The 27,790-nt window shown below is 42.1% G+C and overlaps 2 protein-coding genes across 4 annotated transcripts in view; both read right to left on the reverse strand.

The window, feature by feature from the left end:
* The window catches only part of fam13a (family with sequence similarity 13 member A), a 49,866-nt gene extending 44,737 nt beyond the window's left edge, over positions 1 to 5,129 (reverse strand). For 2 of the 3 annotated variants that reach the window (XM_082536812.1, XM_082536811.1), the window contains exons 1-2: positions 4,820 to 5,129; positions 1,138 to 1,333 (exon numbers count right to left, since the gene is read on the reverse strand). In XM_082536812.1, coding sequence (XP_082392938.1) covers positions 1,138 to 1,333; positions 4,820 to 4,846 — 223 coding nt within the window. In that variant the 5' untranslated portion in view covers positions 4,847 to 5,129. The remainder of the gene's footprint in view (positions 1 to 1,137; positions 1,334 to 4,819) is intronic. The other variant, XM_082536813.1, reaches the window with a different exon arrangement.
* A 598-nt stretch (positions 5,130 to 5,727) lies between these two features.
* On the reverse strand, positions 5,728 to 27,044 carry LOC309708912 (ovochymase-2). Its single transcript, XM_082537263.1, has 19 exons — positions 26,801 to 27,044; positions 26,473 to 26,688; positions 23,814 to 23,954; positions 22,319 to 22,564; positions 21,979 to 22,164; positions 20,515 to 20,624; positions 20,155 to 20,255; positions 19,319 to 19,596; positions 18,918 to 19,081; positions 18,219 to 18,402; positions 17,897 to 18,115; positions 17,172 to 17,306; positions 16,809 to 17,030; positions 16,528 to 16,710; positions 14,991 to 15,103; positions 14,814 to 14,908; positions 14,125 to 14,414; positions 6,721 to 6,881; positions 5,728 to 6,166 (listed from the first exon to the last, which is right to left on the reverse strand). The coding sequence occupies exons 1-19, from the start codon at positions 26,976 to 26,978 to the stop codon at positions 5,957 to 5,959; spliced, it is 3,432 nt and encodes a 1,143-aa protein (XP_082393389.1). The 5' UTR covers positions 26,979 to 27,044; the 3' UTR covers positions 5,728 to 5,956.
* Between the last annotated feature and the right edge of the window lie 746 nt (positions 27,045 to 27,790).

Below are 27,790 nucleotides of genomic sequence, written 5' to 3' on the forward strand. Positions count from 1 at the left end.
CAAAACAAGAACCAATTAAAAAAATTAATTGCTTTAAGCACTACTTGCAAAAATGAAATTTGTCCTTCAGGGTGACTTAATGGAGGAAGAAATCTCAAGGCCACATCCACAGCTCTAACATGTAGGCTATCTATGTTTGTTGGCCCATAAGGAATTATATTATTTCCCTCCACGCTTACCTTACCTGGTTATGAGACAGCCTTTAAATACATAGGCCAGTGAAATGATTGCACAGCGAGTTTAAGTCAAATTAAACACACTCCAATAATTGCTTTAAAAGAGGCCTATGTTTTCAGTTGACCTGAGTAGGATATCGTTTTCTTGTAGGGACATCTAGTGTTCAAACAGAAGAAATACAGAAAATAATGTAGGTTAATATAGAAAATTTACAAGTTCTGTTTTGTTTTTTTTAACTATGCGTTATGGTTGATCATTTTATATATTAATATCTATATACATTTTTTCTGGAGAAATCTGTTGGCTGATCGTTTGTCAAAGCAAGAGCTGTGGATTTGTGTGATTATATTTATTTATTTAGCAACAAATTTGCTTTTTAAATTGTTCGTCTCATTGAAAACTATTACATGTTTAGTCTCTTTTGTTTTCTGTATATCTGGTTTTAGATGATGATGATGGAAACTTGTGCTTGTGAAAGTGATTCAACTGTGCATTGTTTTTGTCTGCAGCAAATTAAATGATGAAGTATTAAAATGATTGTGGCTGATTATCAAGAGTAACTAATTGAAGAGTGAGATGGCAAGTCTGTGAGAAATATTAATAATGCATGCAATGACAAAAAAAACCATTTAACTCTATTTCAGTAGTCTAGTAAAGTTGCTCTGGTCTAATTCTTATCCGGCTCATATTAACAAGACTCAGAGGATTGACATAATGAGGTTTCTGATTATTGTATAACTGTATGATTTATTTAGAACAAATTATGTAATACAAGAAAACCTAGGTGGCACTATAAAGCTGTATTTATGTAGTGACACCAGTAGGATTGGATATTCAAAAATGTATGTGCACCATCTTCTCAGCATGCAAGACCAATTGTATTCAGCAAAAACTCAAAGAAATAAAAGATAGCCAAAGGTTGCACTTCTCCTCCAGTGCTCCCATGCATTTTTGCCTCACCATGCTTGCGGAGATGCTCCACCATCCTCCGCACCACCAGAGGCACCCCATCCTCCAGCAGCCCCTGGTTTCGCAACTCAAACAGAGACGCTCCAAACACCTTGGTGTGCTTGGGTGCGACTATCCTGGGTCTCGGGATGGGCATCTGGACCATCTTCTTCATGTCTTCTTTAACCTGCACCGCCGCCTTGTTGTGCTGCAGGGAGAGCAGACAGCAGCAGTCAGACACTGACACTATGGAAGCAGAGACAGACATCTTTGTAGACACCTGTTACACAGGAAAGCGCACTTCATCCCAAAGAGTAGAATGTGTGTGCTGCTGCTCATGAAGTGGCTGACTACACACAGAGCTCATTCAGTCACTCTGCCATGCTCTTACAGGACACCGTGTGCTGAGGGCAGCAGGAAGATAAAGAGGAGAGCTGGCTGTGCTTGAGTTGCTACGACAAATATCAGGTTACCTCGCAACACATCTTTGGTTAAAGACACTGCCAGAGTGACACATATACACACACATGCACAAATAGGCATATGAGCACATATTTAGAGAAGCACATGTGGTATATGCTCAGCTGCCAGGAATCTGAACGATAGTAAGGATATCAGATCAGACTGATATAATACCTTAAGAGGAGAGGCTCATTGTACTACAAGTAAAATTACATTTTCCATTGCTAATCTCATTGAGAAATAAATACAAAATATAATATGGTAAAACATATTATTACATTTTCTGATTTGCTACTTATATATAATTGTTTACTTCACATAGGCTATTCAATACATATAGATATAGACCCATATGTCTCATTTTATATATGATTATCAAATTAAAGAGAGCAGCATTTTTCTTTTAGGTGTACCAAAAAATACTAACAGTACTGAGGTAACTAAGAATTGAAGTTAAGTACAGCAGGTGTTTTGATACACTTAGTTAGGTTTTACACTTTATGTGCTCTTAGCCAAGCTGAGCCAATTCAAAACCTGAATATGATGTTTACCTGGTAAGATACCGAGGCAAACAGCATCCCCATGGTCTCTGTATCTGCATACAGAGACTTTAAGATACACTTGCTTGTTGTCTGTCTCTGAGAGCAAACCATAACTTTCCAGCAAATTACTCATTCATTTAGCATATTTACAGTCCTGAGCAAAAGTCTTGAGTCACTCCATATTTCTTTAATATTTTGCTTCCAAGGAGCCAAACTTTCTTTTACATTTTTAACATAATCTTAATCTTTGCACATCGGCTGCTTTTTCACTCATTTTCAGTCCTTGTACCTGAGCATTTTCAGAGGAATTTATTTATTTATTTTTTGTTAAACTACTCATCTGATGATGAAACAGGAAAATTCCAGCAGCAACCTGACAAAGGACCTGAGCGATGTGTCTGGTCGTTCAGTTGAGCCATCTACCATTCACTGAAGCCTCATCAGAAATAGTCTCAGTGGAAAGACGACTGTCAGGAAGCCATTCTTAAGGAAGGGGAGCAGGGCAAAAACGATGATGATGTATGCCAAATTACACAAAATCTGGACTGAAAAATGAGGGGCAACAGATGTGATAGACTGTCGTGAACATGCACTGTTATTGTTTGGGGCTGCATTTCAGGGATCTTGTCAAAACTGATGGAATTCTGAACAAAGAAAGTACCATCAGATTTTCATCCACCATGCAATAACACGTGGAAATCATCTGACTGGCAACGGCTTTATTTTTCAGCATGTCAACGATCAGAAGAGACCTGGGTTAAAATGTGGCTACAATAAGGTCCATAGTGGCACGGTGGTTGTAATATGATTTTTTTCCCCTTTACTCACCACTTGCTAAGACACAGAAGCTAGAGTCATCTGCTGATTAAAACCCACCTCACAGATGGTGCTAAAATGGGTAAGGAGACAAAATCTTTAGCGTGGCAGATGCTCCGACTGTGTTAATACAACATACATTATCACTTAAATCAGCATTTATAAAGGCTGTACACGTCTTAATAGTTGCCAGACACGCTAAACACAAACTATCTTCATTAATCTTTAGATTTTCCGCTTGCACAAATGATTGTTTATGTATATAATTGAGTTTATGTGGCCATAGTTGGACCTCTCAGAGTTACAGTCTGGGCTCCTGTGCTACTACTACTGCAGGTGTTAAGGAGTTAAGCTGGTCTGAGCTAAGTCTGACTGTGAGACTGACTGTAAGGGGCCCAACGGAGCAGATGTCCCACTAAATCTTCCTTTACTATCATCATCATGGCAGATAGAAATGAATCGCAGTCTTACTTCTGAATTCACACAGTAGGCAAACACTGAGATGAAAAGTTTTATAGCAGGTTTTGGGGTTGTTTGTTAAGTTTCCCCTCAGCAATTTGAATGCAAACACAATCGCCTCCATTGTTGCTGGGATTCAGCCAAAGATGCTCGTCCCCTCCTTTGTTTTTAAGATATTTTCACACTTCAACATCTGACAGTGAAAAGGAAACTTATTAAGGAAACTTATTGACAAGGACCTGGGGGAAGGAATTGTTTCCCCTTGCTTCAGAAGTGTCTCAAACATTTTCTGTGGGAATCCTTTGGTTTCGACACTTTGGGTGAGTGAAATCTTTTAGAAGTATTGTCCTGTAAATAGACTGCTAACGGTCGGTACAACCCATCTAGCATAGGGGTGTCAAACTTAAGGTCTGGGTCCAGAATCGGCCTAGCAGACTCCAATCCGGCCCACTGGAAGGCTTCAGAAAATGTGAAGGAGGTCAAAAATTTTGCACTTTTAACTTAAGTTTCATAAATTTTATAGCCTGTCCTGCTGACAAAGACTCCCTCACAGTCATTCATACTACACCAATGTAATGAAGTAATACATAAATAATTTAAATGTGGAAAAAAATGTGATGTACTGTTGGAACTGCAATTAATTTTCTTATACTGAGGGGATTAAATGTGCAGTTAAACTACTTTACAATGACTTTACACTCATCCTGCTAATTTAAGATGTGGCCCACAATGCAAAATGACTTTTCCAACCCTGTCTTGTCTTCTACTTGCTCATGAAGGGGATAGCAAGCCCAAGCATGTGCCCTTCTTTTCCTCCACTCCCCACCTCCCTTGTCCCTCCCTCCTTCCCTGTCTGGGTGGCCATTGAAGCAACTGGCAGCAAAAGCACCACAGGAACCCTGAAGCAACAGCTGCAGAGCTCACAGTTACTACTGCAAGAAGAAAAACATTAAATAAAATAGAATATCCCGGTGCAGTGCTGGTGACAACTCTTATTTTCATTTCTGGAAGTGATCACATGCTTGGAAAAAATTACTGGTGTTGACTGAAAACAAAACATACAGTGTTTCTGTTTTTTGTTTTTTTTTGTTTTTTACAGTTGTTGTTTTTTAAAGATGCTAGAATAAATTTACTGTTGCCCTACAGTAAGAGGAAGTACTTTCAAGCAAGTAGATTGGTCATTACAGCCCTATGAGTCATGGATTTTTGGTAATAAGTTAGCTGAGGAAGGGAAAGTTAAGATTTACTTTAGGAAAGGAATATTTGTCCCTCCAGGACATTTTAAAGAGACAACACACCCCATCACAAATGAGTTTGTAGACAGACACTGAGCAGAACAGTCCCGTTATATGTTCTTCAGCTCTTAATTACAGGTCGATTAGGAAGTCAACTCAAGCTTTGTAGTTTCTACTCACACAGATGGTCATAGCTCCTGCCCCCATTCTCCCACAGAAAAAAACGCCGGCACTCCGAGGAAAGATGAGGAGAAAAAGTACAGCTGGCTCCCCTCCTCCGCTCCTCACTCTTTTCCAGGACACACTAGACTTTTCCCAGGGCTGGGAATCTTTTGCGCCTCACACTGAGCCATTCAGATACTCTAAAAAACACATATAATCCAACCGGGGGAAAAAAAAATCTGAGGAAGTCCTGTCACTACCGGCAGACCATGAGCACAGATTAGAGCTTGTCTCTTTCTCTCTTCCTCCCTCTTCATTCCCCCCCTCCTCTCCTTCTCCTAGGCTGAAATCTGAGCCGAGTTTTTTCATTGGCTCAGAGGCCTGGTCATGTGATCAAGGGGGTTAAACCCCCAAAACTTTAAATATGTGCTGCAACATTCATCTACCAGAGAACAGAGCTAATCAGTGACTGGAAGAGCAATGAAGTAATGTTTTACTCAACGCTGTATTAAAGTGCACGCAAAAACAGGAAACGGCTTCAGAGCCTCATGTAGTTTTATCAGACCAATGGTGATTTTTGTATTCTATTATTTGCAGCATCTAAAATTTTAACCAACCTTTTATTTTTTTGTTCTTTGATGTCCTTCTTCTTTTTTTTTTTTTTTTACGTATGGTTGTGGACTGAATATAACAGATAAACAGCTGGTCAGAGAGACATTAAAACACAACAAGACAGTGGCTGGCAAATTAAGTTATATAAAATGACCATTAATTGTTATTAACCTTGATTTTTTTTTAACACTACACTTTTTATTACAGTTAAAATATTCATTTTGAACACAGCACTATAAAGTAAAAGGAAACAGTAACTGCAAGCTTTATAGATATGTATTTTTTATTTATACATGATATATTTATTCATTATTTTACAAATTATTTTACAAATATTTGCTTAAATATAATTTGCTTAAAATGTTCAGCAGTGTTTAATATATAGAAACGTACAAGCAATATGTTATTTACTAAATTATTTTACGGGGCGCAATGCAACCTTGTAGGTTGGTGCTGCTGGTCAGCATTTGTTACATTCAGGGGGTTTTAAAGAGAAAAAAATAAATCTAAACATGGAATAATCTCTACCTAAAGATGTCAGCTTTACAAAGCTTTTCTGCTTTCATAAATATACTTCTTGATGTTGCTGTCGATCCAGTCACTGAAGGCGGAAACGCGGGTAAACACTGATGGTTTCTTGTCTCTGATGCAGCCCTGAGCTCCAAAGCTGACGATGCCGTGCACCTCCCAGGTTGTATTTGTTCCTCCAGCAGCAGTGGCAACTGTGCAGGCGAGGGGACCGCCGGAGTCACCCTACCAGGAGACAGCGGGACAAAGAAATCAGCAAAGATCTACTTATGATGCACTGCAGAACATTAGATTTTGGCAGCTGCTGTAAATCGTCTCTGTGACCTTGAATTTGTAGAAGTCAGTCTTTATTAACAGCCTGACAAAGTATTCATTAGGCAAATGTCAGAATCGTGCTTTATGAAGCTCCTAAAATGTAAAACGTCCCATTTTTCACATTGCTGCATTTCTAGCAGCTGCTCATTAATGCTGGCGAATAATGTTTCTGTGTTCTTCTGTCTAATTACGCCTGCAAACTGGGCAGCAGCCATTGAGATCAAGGCTGAATGACCGCAAACAAAAACGTTTTCAGGGAGCTGCATAAAAGACGAAGAGAGGCGGGCACACTTACGTAATGTTTTTAAATAACTCGGAAGGAATTTAAACAATGAACAACAGTCTCATCGTCTCCTAACAACTTTCAGTCTGTCCATTTAGATGATGGATGCATTGATATATTGTCCAAACGTCAGTGCATCCTTAATTCAAGCAAATACTCTTTTCTAAATGTGTCGTCAAACCTGACAGGCTGACTTGAGCTCATCTGGGGACTCGTAGCCGGCACAGATCATGGAGGGCCTGAGGGTGTCCCACCAGTAAGCAGGCTTACTGCAGGTTTCGAAGTCGATAACAGGCAGCGCTGCCTGATTAAGCTTCTCGGCCACTTTAGGGAACAGGTTACCTAAATATAAGAAGAACAAATTAAAATCTTTACATCATAGAAATTTCAGAAAATAACACAAACATGTTTACACTAATAATTTTGTTTTACATATTGTATCACTAAATCTAAAGTCATCACTACTGCTGGATGCCAAAAAGTGGGGTTTTTATGTGTGTACCCCCTTGTTTTAACAACAGGGGACCTCCAGCTGAACCAGGCTCAGGGAGGCAGCAATGAGGAAGATAGAATGAGGAAACAGGATCCTACAGAGACTAGGAACAACAAACATCATAAAAAATGAATACAAAAGAAAGTAGACAACAGTTAATCACATAGTGGGGATTGGAAATTAAATAGCCTGAGCCTATAGCAGCATAAGTAAGAATAGCTCAGGGTCACTGATCCAGCCTGACGTTTCTGGGCAGAGACTCAATTTAGTGTAGTATTGGCTTTTTTAGACTATCAGAGTGCATTTAAAATCAAACACTCAAGATGTAATTGAACTGTAAACGTTCAGCTTTAATTCCAGGGGTTTAACAAAAGTATTGCATTAACTGTTTATGAACTACAGCCACTTTTATAAATTGCCCTGTATTTTCAGAGGCTCAAAAGTAATTGGACAATTGAAAGTTGTTATTTCTTTCTTTTCTTTCTGTTGTGTTTTTTATGACTAGTTTCTAGGGGTGCAACGATACTCGTATCGATATTGAACCGTTCGATACAGTGCTTTCGGTTCGGTACGCATATGTATCGAACAATACAACATTTGTAATTTATTTTATCAATTTTCCTTCTGACGATGCTGTCTGTGTTGAGCGCTCAGTGAATCTGCGTTCGACTACTCCGCCTAGGCTGCACTGTCGAGCGCAGATCCACTGAGCGTTCAACACAGACAGCATAGTCAGAAGGAAGAGCGCAGGGCAAGCTAGCGAGACAGAAGTTAAGCTCTCCTTGCAACATGGCAAATTGAACCTCCCCCACCCTCATTCAGATCTGGCGTTTGGAATTATTTTGGTTTTCATGTGACGTATGACCTTGAAGGTAAGCGCGTCATGGACTAAAGTAAAACAGTATGTTGGATGTGCCACGCAATGCTCAATTACATGGGTGGGAACTAGTGTGTTAGCGCAGTTAGCTCGTTAACGTGTTGGCCGTCTAGCCCCACGCAGGGGTAGCTCGTTAACGGAGATTTGCCGTGTTGTGGCGTTAACGTCATTTCAACGAGAACACAACGAATATGACTGCACATTTACGCCGACATCATCCTAGTGCAAAGACAAGTGGAAGCAGACAAAAACAACAAGCATGCATGCTACAAACTTTACCCGAGTCATTTAGACAGCCGTTAGCACATAGAATAGAATAGAATAGAATATTCTTTATTGTCATTGTCACAAGTACAATGAAATTGAAAGATGTCTCCGGTCAGTGCAACATCACGAAAGATAAATACTTATAAACTATAATAGATATGATATAAAAGATAGAAATACATATAAAATACAGTGTTCTCATACAGTAAATACACCCAAGCAATCCAGGCCTAAGGCCCCATACAGACACTCAACATACGACCTAGTTGATATATCACTCAAACAATCAATCACTCAGTCAATTTGTTAGCGCATCCAACAAAACATGTCTGAAAGCATTCCAACATCAAGGGCACAAATGACAACAGGGGCAATGAAAGTCATCTACTTTTAGTAGCATTGAGACATGATATTGCAATTGGGTAGAAACTGTGTTTGAGTCTGTTAGTCCTTGTGTATGTTGTTCTATACCGTTTACCTGAAGGCAGCAGTTCGAACATGGAGTGTCCAGGGTGTGAGGTGTCCTTTATGATGTTATGGGCTCTTTTGAGGCAGCGGGAACTGTGTAGGTCTTTCAGTTTGAGGAGAGGGCAGCCGATTGTCCTTTGGGCAGCGTTGATTACTCCCTGGAGTGCTTTCCTCTGAGCCACTGTGCAGCTAGCGTACCATATGCCTATGCAGTACGTTAGTATGCTTTCGATGGAGGCTCTGTAGAAAGACACCAGCAGTCTCTGTGTGATGTTGTTCTTCCTAAGCACTCTCAGAAAGTACAGTCTCTGTTGTGTCTTTTTCAGTAGCTCAGAGGTATTCACACTCCAGGATAGGTTTCCCTCTATGCTGACTCCCAAGAAGCGGAAGTCTGCCACCCTCTCCACATAGTCGTCGCTGATGATTAGTGGTTGGATTTCTGTCTTGTGTCTTCTGTAGTCAATTATGAGTTCTTTGGTCTTTTTCGTGTTTAGGAGAAGGTTGTTATCCTTGCACCATGAAGACAGCCGCTCCACCTCATCTCTGTAGGCAGACTCATCTCCCCCAGATATGAGCCCCACCACAGTAGTGTCATCTGCGAACTTTACAATGGTGTTGCTCTGGTGGGCGGGGGTGCAGTCGTGTGTATAAAGCGAGTAGAGCAGTGGACTAAGCACGCAGCCCTGTGGCGACCCAGTGCTTAGATTTAGGGCTGGAGATGTGTAACGTCCCACTCTCACTCTCTGTCTGCGGTCGGTGAGGAAGCTATTGATCCACTTACAGGTGCTGTGAGGAAGCCCTAGGTCTTTTAGCTTGGCGTCCAGTTTGTATGGAAGAATGGTATTAAATGCCGAGCTATAATCCACAAAGAGCATACGCACATAGCTTCCTTGCCTCTCCAGATGTGTTAATGCTACATTGAGTGCTGTTGCTATGGCGTCCTCTGTCGATCGGTTTGCTCTGTAGGCAAACTGGTGTGGGTCAAGGCTGCTGGGTAGGGCTGCTGTGATGTGGTAACGCACCAGTTTCTCAAAGCACTTCATCACCACCGGGGTTAGTGCCACTGGTCTATAGTCATTTAGGCTAGAGATATGAGGTTTCTTGGGCAAGGGTATTATGGTGGAGGTCTTGAGGCAGGGTGGGACGTTTGACTGTTCAAGGGATTGGTTAAAAATCCTGGTGAAAATATAGGCAAGCTGGTCTGCGCAGTCTCTCAGCACACGTCCTGGTACACCATCTGGGCCGGCTGCCTTCCTCGGGTTAACAGCCCGCAGGGTGCGCCTCACTTCATGCTCCTCCAGAATGATGATGGTACTGCTGCTGTGGGCTGTATGGTGTAGCTGTTCCTCTGAGGCATAGGGTGCAGTGACCTCAAAGCGTGTGAAGAAGATGTTCAGCTCCTCTGCCAATGCTATGTCACCTTCAGCCATACCTAATTTGGACTTGTAGTTTGTCAGCTGCTGGACACCCTGCCACACCAGCCGGCTGTTCTTACTCTCCAGGTGGTTCTCGATCTTCTTCCTATAGTCCGCCTTGGCCTTCATAATGCCTTTTTTCAGGTTGGCTCTAGCCCTGCTGTAGCTCTCCCTGCTTCCGGACCTGAAGGCGCTGTTCCTCTCTTTTAACAGCTGCTGTTGCTAACATGATTCTCCTTATGGGGACTTGATATGTTTAATATTGTGGCGAGCTCAGACAAGGAGGAGACGGAGGTATCGTTTGGTCTTGCTTCCCGTGAGCTAGCCAGGGAGCACAGCCGTTTATTGACATCTGCAGAAGAACACTGCAGCTAGCTAACTGCTCAGCGCGGCAACCGCACAGCAACAACAACAACAACAACACACAGGGCGCCCTCTGACCCCGGAAGGACACACCGTCGCAGCGAGAGGGCGTCACCCGTCACTATGGCAACATAAACAAAACATAACTGTACAAACAGAACCCCGAACAGCCCTGGCCCGCTACAATATGCTGCTGAGAATATAGCCCAGAAGAAGCGTATAGTATAGCTTTTATTTTGGAAAGAGCCATTTCTCTGTAATAAACTCTCTTTTCCAAAGATGAGTGTTTCCTCAATCAGATACAGGTGTTACCGCGCCAGATCCGCGGCCCCGAACCGTAGTAAGGAAACCTCTGGCAGTTACTTGAAGGTTCCGTAACTGACTCGTAGCCGGCAACAGCTTACTATACAGGTCAACTCCGCTAGCAAAAAGATAGAAGGAGGCATAGGAAACTGCTTCACCGAACTTTATTTCTTCTCTAAGGCACGAACACCGCGTACAGTGGCTGAAACAGTTTACTCACAGCGAGCATCGCCGACACAACTCTGGCTGTCGAGGGAGTTATTATATTCCTTTTATTTATTTTCTTTTCGTCTCTTCTGTAGCTAACCGTTACTTTTTCCCCTTCTCCGCTCTCTCTCTTCACACATACACCAGGCAGTCCCGCTACACACATCCCGAATACATTTCCCATCAGGCTTCATCCTTAAAGGGCCATACCTGTAACACAGGGCTCGCAAAATCGCTAGCCCGACGTCCCGGGGCTAGCGATTTTTCCAGTCGGGCTACCAAAATCTATCTCAGCCCTGCCCGTCGGGCTATCATAGGAAGGAAAAAATATATGTCAATGCTTTTGCATTCTTTCGGAAATGTAGCTGGGTAATTATGTCATTGGCATCGGTGAGCCACTGTCAATATGTGACATATTGAAATCGCGTTTGAATTTGCGCTTGTTTTTTGCTTTCACTTTGCAAATGTCCAGGTGCCTTCTTTTGGCGCACCAAGTCACTCGGGTCAGAACATGGGGTGCCACCATCATCCCACTTCTGACACCAATGTGGTGAGCTCAGACAACGAGGAGACGGAGGTGTCGTTTGGTCTTGCTTCCCGTGAGCTAGCCAGGGAGCACAGCCGTTTATTGACATCTGCAGAAGAACACTGCCGCTAGCTAACTGCTCAGCGCGGCAACCGCACAGCAACAACAACAACAACAACAACAACAACACACAGGGCGCCCTCTGACCCCGGAAGGACACACCGTCGCAGCGAGAGGGCGTCACCCGTCACTATGGCAACATAAACAAAACATAACTGTACAAACAGAACCCCGAACAGCCCTGGCCCGCTACAATATGCTGCTGAGAATATAGCCCAGAAGAAGCGTATAGTATAGCTTTTATTTTGGAAAGAGCCATTTCTCTGTAATAAACTCTCTTTTCCAAAGATGAGTGTTTCCTCAATCAGATACAGGTGTTACCGCGCCAGATCCGCGGCCCCGAACCGTAGTAAGGAAACCTCTGGCAGTTACTTGAAGGTTCCGTAACTGACTCGTAGCCGGCAACAGCTTACTATACAGGTCAACTCCGCTAGCAAAAAGATAGAAGGAGGCATAGGAAACTGCTTCACCGAACTTTATTTCTTCTCTAAGGCACGAACACCGTGTACAGTGGCTGAAACAGTTTACTCACAGCGAGCATCGCCGACACAACTCTGGCTGTCGAGGGAGTTATTATATTCCTTTTATTTATTTTCTTTTCGTCTCTTCTGTAGCTAACCGTTACTTTTCCCCCTTCTCCGCTCTCTCTCTTCACACATACACCAGGCAGTCCCGCTACACACATCCCGAATACATTTCCCATCAGGCTTCATCCTTAAAGGGCCATACCTGTAACACAGGGCTCGCAAAATCGCTAGCCCGACGTCCCGGGGCTAGCGATTTTTCCAGTCGGGCTACCAAAATCTATCTCAGCCCTGCCCGTCGGGCTATCATAGGAAGGAAAAAATATATGTCAATGCTTTTGCATTCTTTCGGAAATGTAGCTGGGTAATTATGTCATTGGCATCGGTGAGCCACTGTCAATATGTGACATATTGAAATCGCGTTTGAATTTGCGCTTGTTTTTTGCTTTCACTTTGCAAATGTCCAGGTGCCTTCTTTTGGCGCACCAAGTCACTCGGGTCAGAACATGGGGTGCCACCATCATCCCACTTCTGACACCAATGTGGCGAGCTCAGACAACGAGGAGACGGAGGTGTCGTTTGGTCTTGCTTCCCGTGAGCTAGCCAGGGAGCACAGCCGTTTATTGACATCTGCAGAAGAACACTGCCGCTAGCTAACTGCTCAGCGCGGCAACCGCACAGCAACAACAACAACAACAACAACACACAGGGCGCCCTCTGACCCCGGAAGGACACACCGTCGCAGCGAGAGGGCGTCACCCGTCACTATGGCAACATAAACAAAACATAACTGTACAAACAGAACCCCGAACAGCCCTGGCCCGCTACAATATGCTGCTGAGAATATAGCCCAGAAGAAGCGTATAGTATAGCTTTTATTTTGGAAAGAGCCATTTCTCTGTAATAAACTCTCTTTTCCAAAGATGAGTGATTCCTCAATCAGATACGCAAACGCGCGTTGCAACTTCTTATCTGGTGCGAGTCTTTTATTTTGACAGCGAATGCGCACATGCGGACCACATATGTGCACCCGTGTAAATAACATAATGTTCTGCCGGGTGTGTTGTTGGTTTTCTCTCGATTTCTGAGTCGACAAGCGCCTTTGTTACTGGGACCAGTCATTTTAAGAAAGGCCCCCATTAGAACCCATGAGAAATGCAAGAAATGCATTATTGCTCAGTCTGCAATATCTTTCCCAGAACAAACACCAATTGCAAATAACATACTAAAAATAAACCTGAAAAATCTGTTTAGAACAGCGTACTATGTTGCAAAGAGTGAACTATCACTGGCAAAATTTAGCAGTCTTTGCAAACTTCAAAAAGCAAATGGCCTAGATCTTGGTTCCACTGTCTCTTACCCGTGACTTCAGCGGAAATTTCAAATTCAGGATCTGACACAGACTGATTCATGTCCTACACAGTTCTTACAAGTTCATAGAAATTTCTGTTCAATTAGAACCAAGTATTTGAGTTAATGATTGTAATTTTTATACAATGTTGTAATTTGTTTTTCAACAATTTTTTGATTAATGTTTTGTTTCCTTTACAATATTATACTTTAATGTATAATATTGTAAAGGAAACAAAACAGGAAACAAAACATCAATCAAAAAAATTGCTCTCTTTTTTATTCGGGCTACTTACATTTATTTTTGGCTACCAAAAACTGAAGAGTCCCTGCCCGAAGGGCTACCAGGGATTTTGAAATTTTGAGAGCCCTGAGATATATTTATTTTTTTAATTATTTTTGTTTCAGCAACATTAAATTTAAAAACTGTACTTTTGAGTTAAAATATATATTTATAATTTTAATAAATGACAAATTAAAAAGGCATGAACATTTTTTTTGTATCGAAAAACTATCGAACCGTGACACCAAAGTATCGAACCGAACCGAACTGTGAATTTTGTGTATCGTTGCACCCCTACTAGTTTCTTAGCATCACTGAGACAGGATGTTCCTAATTTTATAGTACAAGTACAGACCGAAGGAAGGTTGGAAATGCATGACTGTTTTTACCTTTCTCGTCTCCCCAGCCGGTGACAAAGCACGGCGTCCCAGCAGGCATCACGACCCCAGGTTTCGGCAAGCAGATGGGGCTGATCTCTTTTGTCATATTGACAGGTTTGGCCAAGTGAACCAGGGCTATGTCGTTGGTGATGTCATTGGGATCCTGCTCGTAGACAAATCCTTTGTGGCGAATGATGGTATCCACCTTGTAGCATTCCTCAGCTGAGGGAATGTCCATGGAGGAGTTCATGTGGTGCTTCCCCAGGCACATGCGCCAGAAGGAGGGTACATTCAGTGGGCTGGAAATCAAGTGAAAGATAAATGTGAAGGAGACAGAACAGGTTTTTATTTTTTCTTCAGCTTCTCTTTTAGCTTTGGCTGACTTTACTAATGATTGAATCTAAAAGGTCTCTACAGTTTCGTCTGATTTCTACAGTCATTGATCCGCACTGATTACTCCAGCTAGTTCCTAACTTTAGCTTTTGTATGAACAAAGCACACATAACTGTATGTAAGGGTTAAACTCATTATAACGAGAGCTATAAAGCTGAGGGAAGATACAGATTCAGGTGATATCTCCCATTTCTTTACACTTTCATTTGATGAATTGTAACTTCAGATTTATCAGGTATAATCACTTTCAAAAACTGTGCTATTTAAATTCCTATAATTTAGATAGTTTTGTAGTTATATCTTACAACATGAAACAGTGAGCAGCAGTCAGGATCCATTCTTCATGAATCAAAGAGCCTCCACAGCCATGCATATAAGGTATAGGAGAGAACGGTGAAGCCTAAAAAGAGAGACATGAATATTTATAGAAGAAAAGATCTGCTCTGTCACTGACTGTCATGCAGAACAGGAGCTGACAGTACCTGCATAGAGACTTGCCAGGGCCAGGAGTGGGGGATCGCTTCTACACCATTTACAACTCTCACAGTGGCTGTGCTAGGTTTCACCTCTGGGTTTCCACAATTTTCTGGCCAGACTGGGAAAAGAAAGTGCACCATTTATTATAACATCTATACCAGTCATACAGTAAATATATTTTAAGTAAAGAATAAATGAGAAAAAAACCCAGTAGCATAGCTTCTTTAAACTACAACATCAGTTTTTCTTACAGTAAAAGATAGATACAGTAAATTTAAGCATTACAGTGTAATACTGTCAGCTTGGTTACCATTATACTGTTTTTACCTGTGAAATATAACTGCATACCCCAACACCCAGAGGTTTGTGTCAGTCTCTGTATTTTGGTGAACTATGAAAGGATATCAGCTGTGTCACAATTCTCCTACTCCTTGTGCCAGACAGGCATAAAACTGCTGCTGTTTTCAACATTGGACCAACAACCACTCTGAAGGTGAACTAGGCAGATGTGATTGACAGCGGCAGGAGTCTCATTCAGTGATGCCAAACCTTGCAGGTCTAAACCTTAACACCACAATGTTTAGTCTGTAAACTGAAATTACAACTTGTAAATTAGTGATTGAAACATTTGTGTTCATTTATATTTGCGTCAAATACACAAATAAATTAGGAAGAAATTTTCAGTGGGTTCAGATTGTTATTTGTATCAGTATTTACAGAATTTACCTGTATTTGCAAAGAACATCACAAATGTAACATTACAGTTTGCAAAAACTCAGGTTGCAGTTAACTCTCAATTCAAGTGCATAATCCTAGCTACAGTGGCTGCCATTCAATCCATATTTGTTTACGCTGGATGAGGCTGTCAAACTTTGTGAAAAGAGTCTGATATAAATAAATAAGAAAGTGAAACTCAATTCTGTTAATGACAGCGATACTGAAGAACTTTTCTGTCAGTAAGCACTGCTGTTTGTCTTTGTTAGCTACTAACAAAGCCAAAAACAGCTTAGCTTAGCTGCTGTTAGCCCTTGTTAGCTAATGCTACATACTGTTGGTAAAACTTTCTTTGAAGTGGATCTTATATTTCTTGGACTATATATATGTATATATATTTATATATTTATATATATATATAAATTCTCGGATCCTTCATATCTTAAGATATAAATAAAATTTGCCTCCATTTCACATAAAGGGCTACAAGTTCCTTTCTTCTCTGACTGTGGTGTATTACTATGTGGCTAGTATCTAACCCTATACATATACCTCATTAGCTTTAATGACGATCTGTCTCAGCCCTTATATTCAAGATGGCGGGCAACATGGTAGCTTCCACAAACCAATTAACACTCGATGTATTTTTAATGATAATTTCAGAATTTATGACCATGCATTAATTGTTGCAAAATGCAATTACACACTAATAAATGTAAATCTATGAGTAAAGTATTTTTTTTTTATTAAATAACCTAAAAAACTATGGCTGACTGTACCTTTAAAGTATCTTTATAGCAGTTTTTTACAGTGTATGTCTACACTCACTGATGGTGATGTTGTCCCATGGATTACTAGGGAGAGGTGGTAGAGTTGGGAAGATACTGGTGTCAGTAGTCCAGTAACCACGGAAACCCTTCTCTTGGCTGGCTCCATTACTAAGGAAGCGGATGACGACTGTGTTACTAGGGATGTTGATGAGGGGTGGAGGGGCAAATCCGCAGAATCGACCTGCAGAATAGAGGAGAATAAATTACAGTTTTCCACCATTGTGTGTTATGTGACCTGAGACATAAATTGTGGACGGTATTTAAAGTTCGGAGACCCACCGAGTGATGCCATCGTTTCACCATTGATGACCTCCACATAGTCCACACAATTTCCTAACAGGTTTACAGCTTGCAGCTCAAAGTGAGTGAAGGCTACATGAATACTTCTTGATGAAGGAACGTTGATGCGCCACGTGCAGACAGTCTGGGCTTGGTAGTCATTAGGCCAGTTAGGAGAAGTAATTTCACCCTGATCACTGCTGAAAGTCCCTCCACATGGAACTGAAGTACAACAAGAAGAAACAGGAGGGAAGGGAATAGAGTTTGAAAAGAGGAAAGGAGAAGATTTAAAAATATTATGAAAATTAGATATTTAAAGCTTTACATTTTTTAATTTTCCCTCGCAGTCTTATGTTATCTTACCTTCTGTAGCGTCCACTGCCCTCCAGGTGGCAGTGAAGCCTGAGTCAACCACTTTGTCGTTGGAGGAGAAACTGATGTGAAGCGTATTCCCATCACTGACCATGTCTGCAGGAGGCACGTGACTGCAGTGGGTACCTGAGGTAATATGAAAATGTGTTAGAAGCTCTGTCCTAGGAGTTCATTTCATAATAAAAATTCCCCCCAAAAACTGCAGATATGTGTTTGAGACATTTAGGGCTGATCACATGTGACACCACTATCTGTTCAGTGCTATGCCTGGCAAACTGATTAATGGCACTTTACTACACAGTAAAAAAGGGTTATTTGAGTATATATTCTATCTCAATAAGTTGCTTGTACCAGTCTGTTTAATGCCATGGTTCTTTAGCACATGGTGGTTATATAACTGAGTGCCATTCTGGAAGTGAAAGCTCCTTGTGGGGGTCAAAGGTTTTTCTTTTATTTGTTACCGGTCTGTAGGTATTTTTACTTGGGTAGAGATTTATTTGTCTACTTTGGGCTTCTGGTTGCCATGCATGCTATGCAGATGTTCAATTTTTTTTAGCCTGACAAATTTTAGGTTTTATCCTGACATCACAAATGATCAAACTTTAGACATTATAATGATTGGTTACATCACTGTCACAACAACAAGAGGCTGCACTGACTGTGCTGAAATGTCTGCGCTGGTGTCTAACATGGAAAGAAGGCAGATCCTCACATACCCAGACTTCCTGTTTTGTCTGAGAGTCTGACTTTGTCATTTAGGCACAAATCACTCTCCTCCAGAGAGAAATTGTGGAAATGGAGGTGAACCAATTTGCCTTCAGGCACTTGAATGTTCCACTGGCACTGGGCTGTGTTGCTGTAGGTGCCAGGGTAACCCATAGAGGACAGAGTGCCACCAGTACCAGTCAGGTCCTTTGGTCCCCCACAGCCTGATGCTACATAGAGAAGACAGAGAGAGAAAACTGGCATTACACTTTGACTTTGTCACATATTGTCACAGTGGGGAAACGAAGTATGTTTAAAGAGCTGGATTCATACTGTGCTCATTGTAGAGGTGTCGGCGGATGACATTTGTTATCCACGGGATGTAGGCAGAAGAGCGGGTGAACACAGAAGGCTTCTTATCCATAATGCATCCAATAGGGCCAAAGCTAGTTATGCCATGAACTTCCCATGGATCGCCAATTTTATCCTGGCAAACCAGGGGTCCCCCTGAATCCCCCTGTCAAGAGCAGAACATTAAAACACTAAAGTGGTTTTGTTGTTCTTTTAAAAGATTAGATAAGATAACTTTATTTAGTCCCACACTGGGGAAATTCACCTGTTAGAACCTGACAAGAGTCGAAAGGGAAAGTGAAATCAAAGCCACACTACCAAGAGTAGTTAAATCCAAAGTTATTTATCCTGAGTGAGAGGATGTTGAGAGGTGAGAGGTGTTGTCTGTAATGGACATTAGCTTGGCTATCATCCTCCTCTCACCCACCTCATCTATGGAGTCTAGGGGACTGAACTGGAAAGAGCTGGCCCTCTTCCCCAGTCCATTAAGTAGTTTCCAGTTTCTCTCTGTGCTACCATCTCACCAGCAATGCTGACCAAAAGACATCAGCCTGCCCAACAGATGGAGTCTTTAGCCCTTCTTGTACAGAAATTAAGCGTTATCCGACCAGACCAGTTTACTGTTAAGATAAACCTCAATTTATGGCCGCAATATAGCTCCTCTTATAGTTCTTCTTTTACCTGACAAACAGACTTGAGCTCATCAGGCAGTGTATAACCACAGCAGATCATGGAGGTCTTGACCTGGAACCACCAGTAATCCATCCTGTTACAGGTGTCATAAGGCACCACAGGCAAGGCGACCTGGTTGAGCGCTTCTGCAGCTTTAGGGTTAATTGAATTACCTGATAAACACACAGAGTCATTTCAGTTGTTACAGAAGCCTCGAGATTGACGCAGGAACATTAAAAAAGAGGCATTTACACATTAAATCCAGCAGAGGGCATGCTAAATATACAATTCTGAGGTGATGCAGTTCTAGTTCTTTGTAAATAAATATCACTTTAACACAGCTCTGAAACATCAGGCTACAATTATTTTATCAGAGGCTGCTAATGAACATGACAAGACAAAAACAGCACCAGTTTCATCTCCCCAGCCGGTGGCGTAGCACTTCTTTCCCTCAGGTAGGGCTTCCTCTTCAGATGGAAGGCAAGCAAATGATATCTCATCAGTGGGTGTCACCTCTCCATCCAGTCTGACCAAGGCAATGTCAAACTCCACCGAGGGCACTGTGGGGTACTTGAAGCCCTCGTGGCGATAGATACCAGATATGTTGAAGCATCGCTCACTCGGCTCCGTGTAGGTCAAGTTGTGTTTGCCGAGGCACATGCGCCAACGCTCCAGCTCATCAGCGTATCTAGGTGGGAAATGAGCAGATGAACTAATGCTAATGCTTTACACTGTACCTGTCACTGTCAGTGCACTGTGTGACATAAAGCTGTATCTGTTTGGATTGTGGGATTTCTAGTTCCACAAAAATGTATCTATCATATATATGTATACTCGAAAGGCTCCATGGTGCACCAGCGCCTCTATTTCTAAAGAACACTGTAGCCTATTAGCCAAAGCGTTGAGGCATTTCTAACAAGGCATTGTTCCCACACTGTAATAAGCCCGAGGTAACAGTGCACACACACACACACACACACACACACACACACACACACACACACACACACACACACACACACACACACACACACACACACACACACACACACACAGACAGAGATAACTGCCTCCTGAGATTACACAAATGGGCTTCTAGGAAGTTTAGGAAAACTTTTGCAGAAATAAAAGCCAATAAAAGCCAGACTTAAATGTCATTTCTTTGTAACTGACTTGAAAAACTTTTTTTGGAACACATTACTAGAAATAGTACATGTATTTATTGATGAGGGAACTGAACATGTACCTTATAAAGCAGTGGGCTGCTGTAAGTACCCAGTTCTTATGAATAAGAGTACCACCGCAGGTATGGGAGAATGTGGGTTCTGGCTGACTGGTCGGCCAGACCTGAAACAAGCAGAGAAGAAACTCACTAAACAGGATGATGATGATGATGATGATGATGATGATGATTAAATGTGATGAACAGCATTGGGTTCAGATCTGTACAGTCAATCAGAAAATTAATATAGGATACAGAAAAGGACACTGATATCATATTGTGAGGAAACTGTAACTGCACAGGTTATGTACTCGTGAGGCTTTTTGATGCCGTTTGTTTTCATCTTTCTGTGAATTTTCCTCATTGGCACATGGAGATTCTCACCTGCATGGACACTTGCCAGGGCCAGGAGTGCGGTGTGGCTGGCTCTCCATTCACAATACGTGACACAACAGCAGGAGGAATGGCTGGTTTCCCACATGTGCTTGGCCAGTCTGGAAAGGCAAACACCCACATGTACAGAGTCTCTCGAGAAATGATTTGTTTGTGCACTGTACAGGCTACACAAACAAATCTGTGCCTGTGTAAATAAAGCCTGAATAGACGACACGTATCAGCAGCTAACAGACTTGTGTTTTTTTAAAAATAATTTTCCAGTTGTATCAGGTTTAAACTGTGTGGTGTGTCCTAATGATTCTGGCTTTTAGTAATATGCACACATACTGCAATGTCTTTATCTTCATTCAAAAATAATACGATGCTCCTGCGGCAAAATTCAGCTAATTGATGTCACAACATGGACATGCGTGAAGATATAAATTTATTAATCTACAGACTTCCCACTAAACTGTCCCAGTCACTCTTATCACACATTTTCTTCCTTTGTACTCATTTTACTTGCATCATTCTATTCACAGGGCGACCCTGCATGAGCCTGAATGAGTAAAATCTCCTAGGCAGTGGAGCCCATCTATAAAACTATTTTCAGCTATCGGTTTGGCAGGGCCCTGCGCCACCTGGGGCTCATTGGCAATTTGAGAATGGAAATCAGGTGACAACCGGCAAGTTAGTAGGAAAAGTCGGCACATCAAATCACCTTGCTGTACTGCACATCTGGGAGACAGTAAAGAGGGTGTGAAGAAAGAGTAAGCAGAAATCATGAATCAGATGAATGTGTGAAATGTGTCTGTGCAACAGCTGTGCTAAACTCTTATCTGGGGGTCAGTTTAATTGGCTAGTGGGAACTACTGCCCAGCTGAAAGGGTGTTAGTTAAGATTAAGAAATACTAAACAGAGTGATCGATTTTATAAAATAGCTGCAGGTATTGAAGCCGTGCTGTGACAAATTGCAGGTCCTTTATTTCAATCCGTGCAGAGCTCCACTGTCCCTAATTATGGCAAATGCTGCCTGACTGTTTCAGTACTTGCAGCAGTGTTTAACAGCGATGTTAAATGCAGCGCACTAATTTATTGTTTTGCCACTCGGATTCAGTGTGACACGCTGACAACGTGACATCTGATATATTACTGCCTTTTAAGGTTGTCATTGCTAATTTATTAGCAAAGAAATGCTTCTTTGCGCACACAGTCGACACTGTATTCTATTGAAAGACCTTTGAGCTGTCTAATGCTACAGGGAACAAATGTGAACCTGAACCTAGCGAACTGGAAATCTAAAACAGTGCACCACAACAGGCCTTGTATAACTGATGGGAATAAACATATTGTTTATGAGTTCAACACAGATCAGTTGATTTATTTTCGTAGAAAAGTGTGGATCAATGCAGCTTCACCTATGCAGTCTAGGTGCTTGTAATAAACTGTGTGGGGCTGGAGCAGATACTCCACCTATGATGATGTTGTCCCAGGGATTGGGCTGAACAGGTGGCTCAGTTGGAGCAGGCAGGCTGGGGTTTGTTGTCCAATAGGCCCTGAAACCTTTAGCTTCAGTAAGCAAGTCTGTATGGAAACGAATCAGCAGCCTGTTGCCGTTTGTCTGGATGGGATCAGGCAGCGTAGTTCCACAAAACTGACCTGAAAGGATTGATGACAAAAAAGTTTGTCCACAGTTCCAAAGTGACACAAAAAAGCTTCTTCAATTAACCAAAGCAGGACTTTCAGTTACTTTCGCTCTGCAGGTACAAATTATTTGGGGAACAGACATTGGCAGCTGTAAAAACCTGCTTACCATAGCTTTGAATCAGTGCAGAAGTCAGACCATTGATCTCATAGACCATTATGTTATCATAGCATGTGGACGTTAGGGCATCTTTTGCTTCGAGGTCAAAATGGGTGAATGTCAGCGTGATTTTTTTCCCCGAAGGCACCTTGATGTTCCACATGCACTCGGTGTTGGCCTTGTAATTCATGGGCCAGTCCTGGGACTTGATAACTCCGGTTTCCTCCTTTGAAGAAAAGCCACAACCCAGGATTTCTGAAACAGACAGGGGAAATGATAGAAAACTGCACGAGAGCCTACTATGAAGCATAGTATTGAATGTAACTGGCTATTTACTCCGTTGCATTAAGTATAACTTTGAAGCATTTTTAACTTCTTTGATTATTTTGAATTTATTTTAAACTTTTCATTTTTCATAAACAATTTAATATGATGGACAGTTTAAAACATTCACCTTCACTGCACAGCTTACATGATGATGGCTAAAACATCCATTAAAACATATTAATAATTCAGTATATTTACCAAACTCATTTTTGACACAGCACCGAAGCCTGCTGATAACCTTTATGTGTTTTATTCAAGTAGACAGCAGGAGTTTTAGCGTTATATTTTTACACTGTGTGATTGGTGCTTTAACTTTTTCTTCACCAGATGTGCAGCTGCAAATTCTTCTCTAGCTTCATAACTGTGATTAAAATAAAGAAAGGAGTTTTATCATTTTCTTTGGATGCTTGTCACTATGCACTCCTGCGCTTTGATAGAGCTCTCCCTATTTATGCAACAACTATATTTCTCCGCTAATTCCAAAAGGCACAAAAACAGCACTGCACGTGAGTAAAGCATGGCAGTGGTAGCATCATGCTTTGGAGCTGTTTTTTCTTCAGCCGGAGCTTTATGCAAGGTGAAGGGAATTACAACCCATTTCAGACATTTGTCAGAACATTAAAGTTTTGTAACAGCAAAGCCAGAACCCAGACCTGAACTCAGGTGAAAATCTGTGGGACGAGTTGAGGAGGACCGTGCACAAGAGATACTCTCGTACTTGGACAGATTTGGAGTGGGGGCAAATATTGCCAAGTTGCGATGTATCATGGTGATAGACGCCTACCCAAAAAGCAAGAGGTGCTTCAAGCAAGCATTAATTAACTTTGTGAATGTTTATGCAACCAGGCTATTGTAAGTTTAAACAGATTAAAAGGTATAAATGTGTTTTTGAATGGAATTTTATGGGTTATAGATCACACTGAAGGTGTAAAAAATCCTTGACACGATTTATTTTTAATAACAAAAGCCTGGCATTTTTACAGGGGCGTGTAGACTTTTTATATCCACTGTAAATATGTGACAGAGGAGGAAGAATTTTATGTTCTGTCTAAATGAGATGCTGTACTGCTACAGCATTATGTGCCTCAGGTGTGGAGGTGCTCCTGTGTGTTTGCGTGTGTGTGTATTCGCGTGTGTGTTTTGCACTCCTGCGAGTGTGTTCATCAGCGCTCAGTACCTGTGATATCCTCAGGGTACACAGCCTCCCACTTGGCAGAGAATCCGCGGTCTGTGAGGCGACTGTCAGACTGGAAGGTCACAGATATCGTGTCACTGGCGCTGACCACCACTGGGGGAAGGATGTAGCCACAGTGTGTACCTGGATCAGCGAGAGGAAGGACAGAGGAAAAAGGGAAGGTATGAGAGAATGAAACAAAGCAGAGGAGAGAGAGAGACAGTAACATCAACTTCTAATGAGTAAAACATGTTGCAAATTAAGACGAACCCTGCACTAAGTTCAAAAAATCAGCATACATATTGGCAGATACACATGCCACATTATTAGGAACATCTGACTTGGATTACAGGACAAATTCAAATTCAAATTTTATTTGTCACGCACACAACCATACACAGTATCACATGAGGTGAAATGCTTGTGGCTGTGCAATGCAATGCCCAACCATTAAATGACAGTGGTTTTACAGTATTTACAAATTTACAGGTTATACAAAATTTACAGATTTAACTTAGAAATTTACAGTAAAATATGTGCAAATAGCAGAAAGAGATTATAAATTATAGGAAGTATGCATGAAGAAAAACCAGAGTGCGTGTGATGTGTGTGGGAGAGTCCAGTCCTACACCTGGTTCAGGGCCCGAATAGCCTGGTGGAAGAAGCTCCTCCTCATTCTCTCTGTTTTGGCCTTAAGGGAGCGGAAGCGCTTCCCAGACCTCAACAGTGAGAAGAGTCCATTGTTGGGATGGGAGAGGTCCATCATAATCTTCCTAGCTTTGGACTTGCACCGCTTGGTGTAGATGGACAGCAGGTCAGGGAGCTCTGATTGAATGATGCGTTCGGCTGAGCGCACCACTCTTTGCAGATCTCGTCTGTCCTGCTTGGTGCTGTTCCCGAACCAGGTGCAGATGTTTGTCGTCAGGACGCTCTCGATGGTGCAGGAGTAAAAGTTCTTGAGCACCTTCAGTGGCAGATGGAAGTCTCTAAGTCTTCTGAGGAAGAAGAGACGCTGACGGGCTTACTTAACCAGGGTGTTGATGTGACAGGACCATGACAGGTCCTGAGTGATGTGGACACCCAGGTATCGGAAACTGTCCACTCTCTCCACTGGCGTGCCACTGATAATGAGGGGCTTGTAATTCCTCGCCTGCTTTGTAGTGAAGTCCACGATCAGCTCCTTAGCTGACGTTTAGGAGGAGGTTATTCTCCTGGCACCAGGTCTCCAGGTTCCTAATCTCCTCCAGGTAGGCCGTTTCGGTGTTGTCGGAGATCAGGCCCACAACAGCAGTGTCGTCAGCAAACTTGACAATGGAGGTGGTGTCTGATGTGGCTACACAGTCATAAGTGTACAGTGATTACAGCAGGGGGCCTAAAACAGAGCCCTGAGGCGCTCCAGTGCTGAGTGAGATGGAGGGGGAGACTTGTTTTCTCAAGCTCACTAAATATAATATGGACTGCCATATTGACATGACAGAACCATGCGCTTGCTGTTGTTCAGCTAGTAACTGCGGAGGCCATCTGAGTCAAGTGAATCGCATGCAAGAATCCAGTCCAAGATGGTATGTGCTTTGTGACACGGCGTGTTATTAAGAGATCCATATACAGTGGTCACACAGAGGCATGGTCAATGAGGGACGAAGTGTGCCAAGAGTATATCACCACGAGCCTGAACTCATGACATAATTCAGAATGAAAATCTGACACCACCAGCTGAATATCACAGCAGAAATTAACTAATCAGGCCTGGCATGCTGGAAAACCCATCCACAACCCATCTTCAGTGATGAGGGAAGGAGGCTGTTCTCCTCTATCACCCGGGGTCAACACACCTGAATCACATGATTAGTTTGTTACCAGGCCTCTGGGGAACTTCAGGACATGACGAGGAGGTCATTTAGCCATTTGAATCAGCTGTGTTGGATCAAGGACACATCTAAAACCTGCAGGACACCAGCCCTCGAGGCCTGGAGTTGGCCACCCCTGGTGTAATCATTTGAAAGTGAGTTTATTCCCAGTGGGATCTAGGATACGGAGTCATTTTTTTTAACACTTAAACATAAATATACTAATATACGAATTATACTAATTTGTGACCATTAGAAAATAGCAAGAAAGTGAAATGCTGAAGAGCAGTCAAAAAAACAGTATTTTGATACAGTCCTCCTTGAAATTATCTTAGAAGTTAATGAATCTTTCACAACATCCTGCTTTTGGGCGTAAAGAACACAAGGACTTTTGTCATATTTCTTATTGTTACTTTTCCTTTGTGTTTTGTGCACAGAAACATATGCCCTAATCTAAAAGTATGCCCCACTAAAACACCATTTGCTTATCTGTGAGTGTTTCACGGAAAGAGTGCATCTCAGTGCTTTAGTCCTTGAGTACTGAGCAATAGATAAAGCTGTATCAGCCTCACTGCAGCCCCTGAAGTGAATAATGAGAGGTAATTTATAGTTTGCTGTGCTCTGTGCGACCCAACTCCTAATCAACAGATTTACAGACGCAGCAGAGCGGCTGCAATAAACACAAGCCAACGGCCTCACATTCATGTGCTTCTCTCACAGGTCAACCGAGCTAAATTGCAAAAAAAAAAAAAAAAAAGCATGCAGCATGTAGTCAACCAAGACAATGCAAGAACAAAATAGAAGTAATGGCTCACCTAGAGTGCTGTATTTGTCTGAGATGATCAGTTTGTCCTCCTTGCACATTCCAGTCTCTCCTGTGATGGCCAAGTCAGTGATCTGTAGCTTAACCAGGAATCCTTTGGACACAGATATCTCCCAGGAATTATTTAAATGGGCAGGATATGGATTTGGGAAACCTGATGACTGAAGAACTCCTTTACGTCCATCAAGGATTTCTGGGCCACCAGGTCCTGTAGCGAAACCAGCACTTGGTAATACTTCCTTCTTGTTTTGCTAATGTTAAAATCTTTTAACATGGGGGGGGGGGGGGGGGGGGGTTCAGGCTTTGGAGAAGGTGCTTACCTGAAGTTGTGGCAGGTGGAGGGGTTTGTGTGGTGGGTGCGGTCATGGTGGTGGTGACAACAACAGGAGGAAGGCTGGACTTTGTGTACGTTGCACTGAATCCTTTTGAAGTCAGACTGTTATCAGATTTGAAGCGGACCACCATCGTGTTGCTGCTGATTTCCAGCGGCTTCGGCATGGTTCCGCCACATAATTTACCTGTGATGGATTACACGTCTGTGACAAGGCGATAGACACTTACGCAGCCTTGTGTAAGAACAACAGCTTTGACATTAGTAGCTGCTACGTGTTGCTTGAGAAGTGAAGTCAGATGGAGACAGATTTAAATTCATTAAGATTAAAATAGACTCGAGAAACTTGGCCCATTGTACAGCTTCTCAAACTTTTAATTGAGCTCATCTTTTATTCATGGCCCTACAAAGTTGTCATTGTTAATGTTGAACAAAGCCCACAGTCTATTCTGACATTTTAACACATCCCGTTTTCCTCTTAGTCACATATCCAGCTTTGATGTAAACTCTACTGATGAGTGAAAACATTTTGGTATGTAAAGAAGAACTGTGGATTTTGTTTGTAATTTGTGCCATGCTTACCTGCTAACTGAGGGCTGGCCTGGTTGTAATCATAGACCTGAACAAAGTCTCCACAGGCTTCAGGGACCAGGTCAAAAGAGGTGAATGTCAGTTGGACCGTTTCACCTTCAGGCACTGTGATTCTCCACTGATTCAAAGAGCAAACGCACAGAAAGAGTGTGAAAGGCTGTGTCTGCTATGGATTTAAAGAGAGACTATTATGTTAATTTCCAACTCCACATTTATAATTCTTGGACTATAGGACAGTAGCTTTTCACTATTTACTCTGTTGCAAACAAGACACTTTAACTACTCCCCATTTAAGCCAACTGCATTCTGATTGGCTGCCCCTTGCAAACAGGTTTAGGTGGACCCTGAAAGGACCATATTAAGGAAACCCCCTCTTATTGACATCAGC

The sequence above is a fragment of the Aulonocara stuartgranti genome (genome assembly GCF_965226115.1).
Source record: "Aulonocara stuartgranti genome assembly, chromosome: 6".
Classification (NCBI taxonomy): Eukaryota; Metazoa; Chordata; class Actinopteri; order Cichliformes; family Cichlidae; genus Aulonocara; species Aulonocara stuartgranti.

What these genes read in the sequence shown, in the direction of transcription:
- LOC309708912 (XM_082537263.1), bottom strand. Translation starts at nt 26,978, where the DNA reads ATGCCGAAGCCGCTGGAAATCAGCAGCAACACGATGGTGGTCCGCTTC. An exon ending in TGAAACGATGGCATCACTCG is followed by an intron (nt 16,711 to 16,808) that starts GTGGGTCTCCGA and finishes TCTATTCTGCAG; the next exon opens with GTCGATTCTGCGGATTTGCC. An exon ending in AGCTCAAGTCAGCCTGTCAG is followed by an intron (nt 6,167 to 6,720) that starts GTTTGACGACAC and finishes GTCTCCTGGTAG; the next exon opens with GGTGACTCCGGCGGTCCCCT.